Source organism: Taudactylus pleione, unplaced genomic scaffold, assembly GCF_031769625.1.
Source record: "Taudactylus pleione unplaced genomic scaffold, aTauple2 ptg000575l, whole genome shotgun sequence".
Classification (NCBI taxonomy): Eukaryota; Metazoa; Chordata; class Amphibia; order Anura; family Myobatrachidae; genus Taudactylus; species Taudactylus pleione.
Window position 1 is genome coordinate 2,182,936 of NW_028284977.1, and position 14,740 is coordinate 2,197,675.

Here is a 14,740-nt window from a genome sequence, read left to right on the forward strand (position 1 = left end):
CTTGACAGTAACTTTTTATGAATGTGCTGCAGGTGACGTATAAGGGAGGATTTTCCTAGGTGATTAAAGTCCTTACCCCTACTTATTACACCTTTACATAATCTACATTTGGCAAGACATTTGTTATCCGGATTTGGATAGAAATATTTCCAGACCAAAGAGGTGGAATTTTTGGTCTTCTGCCCAGGCATGACCGTGATGGGCTTTTTCATCCCACGGACAACAACTGTCTCCCCTGGTGCCTGATTTAAACAAACCACATCACCATCAGAATCCTCCTCGTCAACTTCCTCCTCAGCGCCAGCTACACCACTATCCTCATCCTGTTGTACTTCAACAGTGACATCTTCAATTTGAATATCAGCATGTGGACTGTGGGTGCACCTTCCAGCACTTGCAGATAGTGTGCAAATGGGGGAAAGAGCCACCTCTTCCTGTCCAGTGCTGGGAAGGTCAGGCATCACAACCGCCACCACACTTGGACTCTCCTTGGGGATTTGTGATATCTTCTTAGAACGGACAGATATTTGCTGTGCTTTTGACAGCTTAACTCATTTCATTTTTCTAGCAGGAGGAAGGCTTCCATCATCATGTGAAGCTGAACCACTAGTCATGAACATAGGCCAGGACCAAAGCCATTCCTTGTCACTCCATGTCGTAAATGGCATAATGGCAAGTTTACATTTCTCAGACGATTTCAATTAAATTTTTTTTTGGTAATTTTACTGAACTTTGGGCCTGATTCAAACTTCACGTCCTCTCACTATACTCTCTAGGGCTGGTGTGAAGACGGCGGGGCGGGAGGCTCGAAATGTGCAAAGTCCAGGTCTCGCGAGAATCCAACACCAGGATGATAACATTTTGCCTCGTTCTGGGAACCAAGTCTGGCGGGAAAACATGAGCCGAACTCTGTTCTCGGATAGGGTGGGGATTGAATTTTGAAAATCTGAACCCGCTCATCAATAATAAAAACAAAACTCAAGTCACATTAATTAAACAAAATAATGTAAGTTTCATCAGCTGCCAAGTGAAGTATGCATCAGATAGTTAGAAAACAGCACAGTAACAATTAAAAATTTATGTAATAAGTAATTTACATATAAGATTAAATTCATGATTTACTTATTACTCCCTGTACAAGATTCCAAAATCTCGGTGCAATGACAGATGTTCTCCTGGCTACAGAAGAGCTTCTAATGGAGGATTCCATGTCTGCTGCTATGACTGTGTCCCGTGTTCTGAGGGGGAAGTGTCCAATGTTACAGGTAAGGTACATGCACAGTCACGACAACTATCACATAATGTACATGCACAGTCACCATAACTATCACATACTGTACATACACAGTCACCACATCTATCACATACTGTACATGCACAGTCACCACAACTACCACATACTGTACATACACAGTCACCACAACTACCACATACTGTATATGCACAGTCACCACATCTATCACACACTGTACATGCACAGTCACCACAACTATCATACCTGCGCAGCCACCACATCTATCACATACTGTACATGTACAGTCACCACATCTATCACCTACTGTACATGCACAGTCACCACATCTATCACATACTGTACATGCACAGTCACCACAGCTATCACCCACTGTACATGCACAGTCACCACAGCTATCACCTACTGTACATGCACAGTCACCACAGCTATCACCTACTGTACATGCACAGTCACCACAGCTATCACATACTGTACATGCACAGTCACCACATCTATCACATACTGTACATGCACTGTCACCACATCTATAACATACTGTACATGCACAGTCACCATAACTGTCACATACTGTACATGCACAGTCACCACATCTATCACATACTGTACATGCACAGTCACCACAGCTATCACATACTGTACATGCACAGTCACCACATCTATCACATACTGTACAAACACAGTCACCACAACTATCACATACTGTACATGCACAGTCACCACATCTATCACATACTGTACATGCACAGTCACCACAGCTATCACTTACTGTACATGCACAGGCACCACAACTATCATATACTGTACATGCACAGTCACCACAGCTATCACATACTGTACATGCACAGTCACCACAACTATCACATACTGTACCTGCACAGCCACCACATCTATCACATACTGTACATACACAGTCACCACATCTATCACATACTGTACATGCACAGTCACCACAACTATCACATACTGTACATGTACAGTCACCACATCTATCACCTACAGTACATGCACAGTCACCACAGCTATCACCTACTGTACATGCACAGTCACCACATCTATCACATACTGTACATGCACAGTCACCACATCTATCACACACTGTACATGCACAGTCACCACAGCTATCACTTACTGTACATGCACAGTCACCACATCTATCACCTACAGTACATGCACAGTCACCACAGCTATCACCTACTGTACATGCACAGTCACCACAGCTATCACATACTGTACATGCACAGTCACCACATCTATCACATACTGTAAATGCACTGTCACCACATCTATAACATACTGTACATGCACAGTCACCACAGCTATCACACACTGTACATGCACAGTCACCACAACTATCACATACTGTACCTGCACAGCCACCACATCTATCACATACTGTACATACACAGTCACCACAGCTATCACCTACTGTACATGCACAGTCACTACAGCTATCACATACTGTACATGCACAGTCACCACAGCTATCACTTACTGTACATGCACAGTCACCACATCTATCACATACTGTACATGCACAGGCACCACAACTATCACATACTGTACATGTACAGTCACCACATCTATAGCCTACAGTACATGCACAGTCACCACAGCTATCACCTACTGTACATGCACAGTCACCACATCTATCACATACTGTACATGCACAGTCACCACATCTATCACATACTGTACATGCACAGTCACCACATCTATCACATACTGTACCTGCACAGTCACCACATCTATCACATACTGTACATACACAGTCACCACAGCTATCACTTACTGTACATGCACAGTCACCACAGCTATCACATACTGTACCTGCGCAGCCACCACATCTATCACCTACTGTACATGCACAGTCACCACATCTATCACATACTGTACATGCGCAGTCACCACAGCTATCACATACTGTACATGCGCAGTCACCACAGCTATCACTTACTGTACATGCACAGTCACCACAGCTATCACATACTGTACCTGCGCAGCCACCACATCTATCACATACTGTACCTGCGCAGTCACCACATCTATCACATACTGTACATGCGCAGTCACCACAGCTATCACATACTGTACATGCGCAGTCACCACAGCTATCACTTACTGTACATGCGCAGTCACCACATCTATCACATACTGTACATGCACAGTCAAAACATCTATCACATACTGTACATGCACAGTCACCACAGCTATCAACTACTGTACATGCACAGTCACCACAGCTATCACACACTTTACCTGCACAGTCACCACATCTATCACATACTGTACATGTACAGTCACCACATCTATCACCTACAGTACATGCACAGTCACCACAGCTATCACCTACTGTACATGCACAGTCACCACAGCTATCACATACTGTACATGCACAGTCACCAAATCTATCACATACTGTACATGCACAGACACCACAGCTATCACATACTGTACATACACAGTCACCGCATCTATCACCTACTGTACTTGCACAGTCACCACAACTATCACCTACTGTACATGCTCAGTCACCACAACTATAACATACTGTACATGCACAGTCACCACATCTATCACATACTGTATATGCACAGTCACCACATCTATCACATACTGTACATGCACAGTCACCACTGCTATCACATACTGTACCTGCACAGTTACCACATCTATCACATACTGTACATGCACAGTCACCACATGTATCACATACTGTACATGCACAGTCACCACACCTATCACATACTGTACCTGCACAGTTACCACATCTATCACATACTGTACATGCACAGTCACCACACGTATCACATACTGTATATGCACAGTCACCACACCTATCACATACTGTACATGCACAGTCACCACATCTATCACATACTGTACATGCACAGTCACCACATCTATCACATACTGTACATGCACAGTCACCACATCTATCACATACTGTACATGCACAGTCACCACATCTATCACATACTGTACATGCACAGTCACCACACCTATCACCTACTGTACATGCACAGTCACCACATCTATCACCTACTGTACATGCACAGTCACCACACCTATCACATACTGTACATGCACAGTCACCACACCTATCACATACTGTACCTACACAGTCACCACATCTATGACATACTGTACCTGCACAGTCACCACATCTATGACATACTGTACATGCACAGTCAACACATCTATCACATACTGTACATGCACAGTCACCACATCTATCACACACTGTACATGCACAGTCACCACAGCTATCACTTACTGTACATGCACAGTCACCACAGCTATCACACACTGTACATGCACAGTCACCACAGCTATCACACACTGTACATACACAGTCACCACATCTATCACATACTGTACCTGCACAGCCACCACATCTATCACATACTGTACATGCAGAGTCACCACAGCTATCACATACTGTACCTGCACAGCCACCACATCTATCACATACTGTACATGAACAGTCAACACATCTATCACATACTGCACATGTACAGTCACCACAGCTATCACATACTGCACATGCACAGTCAACACATCTATCACATACTGTACATGCACAGTCACCACATCTATCACTTACTGTACATGCACAGTCACCACAGCTATCACACACTGTACATGCACAGTCACCACAGCTATCACACACTGTACATGCACAGTCACCACATCTATCACATACTGTACCTGCACAGCCACCACATCTATCACATACTGTACATGCAGAGTCACCACAGCTATCACATACTGTACATGCACAGCCACCACATCTATCACATACTGTACATGCACAGTCACCACAGCTATCACTTACTGTACCTGCACAGTCGTCACATCTATCACATACTGTACATGCACAGTCACCACTTCTATCACATACTTTACATGCACAGTCACCACATCTATCACATACTGTACCTGCACAGCCACCACATCTATCACATACTGTAAATGCACAGTCACCACAGCTATCACTTACTGTACATGCACAGTCACCACATCTATCACATACTGTACCTGCACAGTCACCACATCTATCACATACTGTACATACACAGTCACCACAGCTATCACTTACTGTACATGCACAGTCACCACAGCTATCACATACTGTACCTGCGCAGCCACCACATCTATCACCTACTGTACATGCGCAGTCACCACAGCTATCACATACTGTACATGCGCAGTCACCACAGCTATCACTTACTGTACATGCACAGTCACCACAGCTATCACATACTGTACCTGCGCAGCCACCACATCTATCACATACTGTACCTGCGCAGTCACCACATCTATCACATACTGTACATGCGCAGTCACCACAGCTATCACATACTGTACATGCGCAGTCACCACAGCTATCACATACTGTACATGCACAGTCACCACATCTATCACATACTGTACATGCACAGTCAAAACATCTATCACATACTGTACATGCACAGTCACCACAGCTATCAACTACTGTACATGCACAGTCACCACAGCTATCACACAGTTTACCTGCACAGTCACCACATCTATCACATACTGTACATGTACAGTCACCACATCTATCACCTACAGTACATGCACAGTCACCACAGCTATCACCTACTGTACATGCACAGTCACCACAGCTATCACATACTGTACATGCACAGTCACCAAATCTATCACATACTGTACATGCACAGACACCACAGCTATCACATACTGTACATACACAGTCACCGCATCTATCACCTACTGTACTTGCACAGTCACCACAACTATCACCTACTGTACATGCTCAGTCACCACAACTATAACATACTGTACATGCACAGTCACCACATCTATCACATACTGTACATGCACAGTCACCACTGCTATCACATACTGTACCTGCACAGTTACCACATCTATCACATACTGTACATGCACAGTCACCACACGTATCACATACTGTACATGCACAGTCACCACACCTATCACATACTGTACCTGCACAGTTACCACATCTATCACATACTGTACATGCACAGTCACCACACGTATCACATACTGTACATGCACAGTCACCACACCTATCACATACTGTACATGCACAGTCACCACATCTATCACATACTGTACATGCACAGTCACCACATGTATCACATACTGTACATGCACAATCATCACATCTATCACATACTGTACATGCACAGTCACCACATCTATCATATACTGTACATGCACAGTCACCACACCTATCACATACTGTACATGCACAGTCACCACATCTATCACCTACTGTACATGCACAGTCACCACACCTATCACATACTGTACATGCACAGTCACCACACCTATCAAATACTGTACATACACAGTCACCACATCTATCACATACTGTACCTGCACAGTCACCACATCTATGACATACTGTACATGCACAGTCAACACATCTATCACATACTGTACATGCACAGTCACCACATCTATCACATACTGTACATGCACAGTCACCACAGCTATCACACACTGTACATGCACAGTCACCACAGCTATCACTTACTGTACATGCACAGTCACCACAGCTATCACACACTGTACATGCACAGTCACCACAGCTATCACACACTGTACCTGCACAGCCACCACATCTATCACATACTGTACATGCAGAGTCACCACAGCTATCACACACTGTACATACACAGTCACCACATCTATCACATACTGTACCTGCACAGCCACCACATCTATCACATACTGTACCTGCAGAGTCACCACAGCTATCACATACTGTACCTGCACAGCCACCACATCTATCACATACTGTACATGAACAGTCAACACATCTATCACATACTGCACATGTACAGTCACCACAGCTATCACATACTGCACATGCACAGTCAACACATCTATCACATACTGTACATGCACAGTCACCACATCTATCACTTACTGTACATGCACAGTCACCACAGCTATCACACACTGTACATGCACAGTCACCACAGCTATCACACACTCTACATGCACAGTCACCACATCTATCACATACTGTACCTGCACAGCCACCACATCTATCACATACTGTACATGCAGAGTCACCACAGCTATCACATACTGTACATGCACAGCCACCATATCTATCACATACTGTACATGCACAGTCACCACAGCTATCACTTACTGTACCTGCACAGTCGTCACATCTATCACCTACTGTACATGCACAGTCACCACTTCTATCACATACTTTACATGCACAGTCACCACATCTATCACATACTGTACCTGCACAGCCACCACATCTATCACATACTGTAAATGCACAGTCACCACAGCTATCACTTACTGTACATGCACAGTCACCACATCTATCACATACTGTACCTGCACAGTCACCACATCTATCACATACTGTACATACACAGTCACCACAGCTATCACTTACTGTACATGCACAGTCACCACAGCTATCACATACTGTACCTGCGCAGCCACCACATCTATCACCTACTGTACATGCACAGTCACCACATCTATCACATACTGTACATGCGCAGTCACCACAGCTATCACATACTGTACATGCGCAGTCACCACAGCTATCACTTACTGTACATGCACAGTCACCACAGCTATCACATACTGTACCTGCGCAGCCACCACATCTATCACATACTGTACCTGCGCAGTCACCACATCTATCACATACTGTACATGCGCAGTCACCACAGCTATCACATACTGTACATGCGCAGTCACCACAGCTATCACTTACTGTACATGCGCAGTCACCACATCTATCACATACTGTACATGCACAGTCAAAACATCTATCACATACTGTACATGCACAGTCACCACAGCTATCAACTACTGTACATGCACAGTCACCACAGCTATCACACAGTTTACCTGCACAGTCACCACATCTATCACATACTGTACATGTACAGTCACCACATCTATCACCTACAGTACATGCACAGTCACCACAGCTATCACCTACTGTACATGCACAGTCACCACAGCTATCACATACTGTACATGCACAGTCACCAAATCTATCACATACTGTACATGCACAGACACCACAGCTATCACATACTGTACATACACAGTCACTGCATCTATCACCTATTGTACTTGCACAGTCACCACAACTATCACCTACTGTACATGCTCAGTCACCACAACTATAACATAATGTACATGCACAGTCACCACATCTATCACATACTGTACATACACAGTCACCACATCTATCACATACTGTACATGCACAGTCACCACTGCTATCACATACTGTACCTGCACAGTTACCACATCTATCACATACTGTACATGCACAGTCACCACACGTATCACATACTGTACATGCACAGTCACCACACCTATCACATACTGTACCTGCACAGTTACCACATCTATCACATACTGTACATGCACAGTCACCACACGTATCACATACTGTACATGCACAGTCACCACACCTATCACATACTGTACATGCACAGTCACCACATCTATCACATACTGTACATGCACAGTCACCACATGTATCACATACTGTACATGCACAGTCACCACATCTATCACATACTGTACATGCACAGTCACCACATCTATCACATACTGTACCTGCGCAGTCACCACATCTATCACATACTGTACATGCGCAGTCACCACAGCTATCACATACTGTACATGCGCAGTCACCACAGCTATCACTTACTGTACATGCGCAGTCACCACATCTATCACATACTGTACATGCACAGTCAAAACATCTATCACATACTGTACATGCACAGTCACCACAGCTATCAACTACTGTACATGCACAGTCACCACAGCTATCACACAGTTTACCTGCACAGTCACCACATCTATCACATACTGTACATGCAGAGTCACCACAGCTATCACATACTGTACCTGCACAGCCACCACATCTATCACATACTGTACCTGCACAGTTACCACATCTATCACATACTGTACCTGCACAGTTACCACATCTATCACATACTGTACATGCACAGTCACCACACGTATCACATACTGTACATGCACAGTCACCACACCTATCACATACTGTACATGCACAGTCACCACATCTATCACATACTGTACATGCACAGTCACCACATGTATCACATACTGTACATGCACAGTCACCACATCTATCACATACTGTACATGCACAGTCACCACATCTATCACATACTGTACCTGCGCAGTCACCACATCTATCACATACTGTACATGCGCAGTCACCACAGCTATCACATACTGTACATGCGCAGTCACCACAGCTATCACTTACTGTACATGCGCAGTCACCACATCTATCACATACTGTACATGCACAGTCAAAACATCTATCACATACTGTACATGCACAGTCACCACAGCTATCAACTACTGTACATGCACAGTCACCACAGCTATCACACAGTTTACCTGCACAGTCACCACATCTATCACATACTGTACATGCAGAGTCACCACAGCTATCACATACTGTACCTGCACAGCCACCACATCTATCACATACTGTACATGAACAGTCAACACATCTATCACATACTGTACATGCACAGTCACCACAGCTATCACTTACTGTACATGCACAGTCACCACATCTATCACCTACAGTACATGCACAGTCACCACAGCTATCACTTACTGTACATGCACAGGCACCACAACTATCACATACTGTACATGCACAGTCACCACAGCTATCACCTACTGTACATGCACAGTCACCACAGCTATCACTTACTGTACATGCACAGGCACCACAACTATCACATACTGTACATGCACAGTCACCACAGCTATCACCTACTGTACATGCACAGTCACCACAGCTATCACCTACTGTACATGCACAGTCACCACATCTATCACATACTGTAAATGCACTGTCACCACATCTATAACATACTGTACATGCACAGTCACCACAGCTATCACACACTGTACATGCACAGTCACCACAACTATCACATACTGTACCTGCACAGCCACCACATCTATCACATACTGTACATACACAGTCACCACAGCTATCACCTACTGTACATGCACAGTCACCACAGCTATCACATACTGTACATGCACAGTCACCACAGCTATCACTTACTGTACATGCACAGTCACCACATCTATCACATACTGTACATGCACAGGCACCACAACTATCACATACTGTACATGTACAGTCACCACATCTATAGCCTACAGTACATGCACAGTCACCACAGCTATCACCTACTGTACATGCACAGTCACCACATCTATCACATACTGTACATGCACAGTCACCACATCTATCACATACTGTACCTGCACAGTCACCACATCTATCACATACTGTACCTGCACAGTCACCACATCTATCACATACTGTACATACACAGTCACCACAGCTATCACTTACTGTACATGCACAGTCACCACAGCTATCACATACTGTACCTGCGCAGCCACCACATCTATCACCTACTGTACATGCACAGTCACCACAGCTATCACATACTGTACATGCGCAGTCACCACAGCTATCACTTACTGTACATGCGCAGTCACCACAGCTATCACATACTGTACCTGCGCAGCCACCACATCTATCACATACTGTACCTGCGCAGTCACCACATCTATCACATACTGTACATGCGCAGTCACCACAGCTATCACATACTGTACATGCGCAGTCACCACAGCTATCACTTACTGTACATGCGCAGTCACCACATCTATCACATACTGTACATGCACAGTCAAAACATCTATCACATACTGTACATGCACAGTCACCACAGCTATCAACTACTGTACATGCACAGTCACCACAGCTATCACACACTTTACCTGCACAGTCACCACATCTATCACATACTGTACATGTACAGTCACCACAGCTATCACCTACTGTACATGCACAGTCACCACAGCTATCACATACTGTACATGCACAGTCACCAAATCTATCACATACTGTACATGCACAGACACCACAGCTATCACCTACTGTACTTGCACAGTCACCACAACTATCACCTACTGTACATGCTCAGTCACCACAACTATAACATACTGTACATGCACAGTCACCACATCTATCACATACTGTATATGCACAGTCACCACATCTATCACATACTGTACATGCACAGTCACCACTGCTATCACATACTGTACCTGCACAGTTACCACATCTATCACATACTGTACATGCACAGTCACCACATGTATCACATACTATACATGCACAGTCACCACACCTATCACATACTGTACCTGCACAGTTACCACATCTATCACATACTGTACATGCACAGTCACCACACGTATCACATACTGTACATGCACAGTCACCACACCTATCACATACTGTACATGCACAGTCACCACATCTATCACATACTGTACATGCACAGTCACCACATGTATCACATACTGTACATGCACAGTCACCACATCTATCACATACTGTACATGCACAGTCACCACATCTATCACATACTGTACATGCACAGTCACCACACCTATCACCTACTGTACATGCACAGTCACCACATCTATCACCTACTGTACATGCACAGTCACCACATCTATCACCTACTGTACATGCACAGTCACCACACCTATCACATACTGTACCTGCACAGTCACCACATCTATCACATACTGTACCTGCACAGTCACCACATCTATGACATACTGTACATGCACAGTCAACACATCTATCACATACTGTACATGCACAGTCACCACATCTATCACATACTGTACATGCACAGTCACCACAGCTATCACACACTGTACATGCACAGTCACCACAGCTATCACTTACTGTACATGCACAGTCACCACAGCTATCACACACCGTACATGCACAGTCACCACAGCTATCACACACTGTACATACACAGTCACCACATCTATCACATACTGTACCTGCACAGCCACCACATCTATCACATACTGTACATGCAGAGTCACCACAGCTATCACATACTGTACCTGCACAGCCACCACATCTATCACATACTGTACATGAACAGTCAACACATCTATCACATACTGCACATGTACAGTCACCACAGCTATCACATATTGCACATGCACAGTCAACACATCTATCACATACTGTACATGCACAGTCACCACATCTATCACTTACTGTACATGCACAGTCAACACAGCTATCACACACTGTACATGCACAGTCACCACAGCTATCACACACTGTACATGCACAGTCACCATATCTATCACATACTGTACCTGCACAGTTACCACATCTATCACATACTGTACATGCACAGTCACCACATGTATCACATACTGTACATGCACAGTCACCACACCTATCACATACTGTACCTGCACAGTTACCACATCTATCACATACTGTACATGCACAGTCACCACACGTATCACATACTGTACATGCACAGTCACCACATCTATCACATACTGTACATGCACAGTCACCACATGTATCACATACTGTACATGCACAGTCACCACATGTATCACATACTGTACATGCACAGTCACCACATCTATCACATACTGTACATGCACAGTCACCACATCTATCACATACTGTACATGCACAGTCACCACACCTATCACATACTGTACATGCACAGTCACCACATCTATCACCTACTGTACATGCACAGTCACCACACCTATCACATACTGTACATGCACAGTCACCACACCTATCACATACTGTACATGCACAGTCACCACATCTATCACATACTGTACCGGCACAGTCACCACATCTATGACATACTGTACATGCACAGTCACCACATCTATCACATACTGTACATGCACAGTCACCACATCTATCACATACTGTACATGCACAGTCACCACAGATATCACACACTGTACATGCACAGTCACCACAGCTATCACTTACTGTACATGCACAGTCACCACAGCTATCACACACTGTACATGCACAGTCACCAAAGCTATCACACACTGTACATACACAGTCACCACATCTATCACATACTGTACCTGCACAGCCACCACATCTATCACATACTGTACATGCAGAGTCACCACAGCTATCACATACTGTACCTGCACAGCCACCACATCTATCACATACTGTACATGAACAGTCAACACATCTATCACATACTGCACATGTACAGTCACCACAGCTATCACATACTGCACATGCACAGTCAACACATCTATCACATACTGTACATGCACAGTCACCACATCTATCACTAACTGTACATGCACAGTCACCACAGCTATCACACACTGTACATGCACAGTCACCACAGCTATCACACACTGTACATGCACAGTCACCACATCTATCACATACTGTACCTGCACAGCCACCACATCTATCACATACTGTACATGCAGAGTCACCACAGCTATCACATACTGTACATGCACAGCCACCACATCTATCACATACTGTACATGCACAGTCACCACAGCTATCACTTACTGTACCTGCACAGTCGTCACATCTATCACCTACTGTACATGCACAGTCACCACTTCTATCACATACTTTACATGCACAGTCACCACATCTATCACATACTGTACCTGCACAGCCACCACATCTATCACATACTGTAAATGCACAGTCACCACAGCTATCACTTACTGTACATGCACAGTCACCACATCTATCACATACTGTACCTGCACAGTCACCACATCTATCACATACTGTACATACACAGTCACCACAGCTATCACTTACTGTACATGCACAGTCACCACAGCTATCACATACTGTACCTGCGCAGCCACCACATCTATCACCTACTGTACATGCACAGTCACCACATCTATCACATACTGTACATGCGCAGTCACCACAGCTATCACATACTGTACATGCGCAGTCACCACAGCTATCACTTACTGTACATGCACAGTCACCACAGCTATCACATACTGTACCTGTGCAGCCACCACATCTATCACATACTGTACCTGCGCAGTCACCACATCTATCACATACTGTACATGCGCAGTCACCACAGCTATCACATACTGTACATGCGCAGTCACCACAGCTATCACTTACTGTACATGCGCAGTCACCACATCTATCACATACTGTACATGCACAGTCAAAACATCTATCACATACTGTACATGCACAGTCACCACAGCTATCAACTACTGTACATGCACAGTCACCACAGCTATCACACAGTTTACCTGCACAGTCACCACATCTATCACATACTGTACATGTACAGTCACCACATCTATCACCTACAGTACATGCACAGTCACCACAGCTATCACCTACTGTACATGCACAGTCACCACAGCTATCACATACTGTACATGCACAGTCACCAAATCTATCACATACTGTACATGCACAGACACCACAGCTATCACATACTGTACATACACAGTCACCGCATCTATCACCTACTGTACTTGCACAGT

General features: G+C 44.5%; 1 protein-coding gene across 1 annotated transcript in view; it reads left to right on the top strand.

Annotated features, from left to right (window-relative positions):
* The window catches only part of LOC148481537 (vomeronasal type-2 receptor 26-like), a 132,183-nt gene that overhangs the window by 15,765 nt on the left and 101,678 nt on the right, over window positions 1-14,740 (top strand). Inside the window, exon 2 of the mRNA XM_088453295.1 lies at window positions 1,142-1,265. Within this exon, the coding sequence (XP_088309421.1) occupies window positions 1,142-1,265 (124 nt within the window). The remainder of the gene's footprint in view (window positions 1-1,141; window positions 1,266-14,740) is intronic.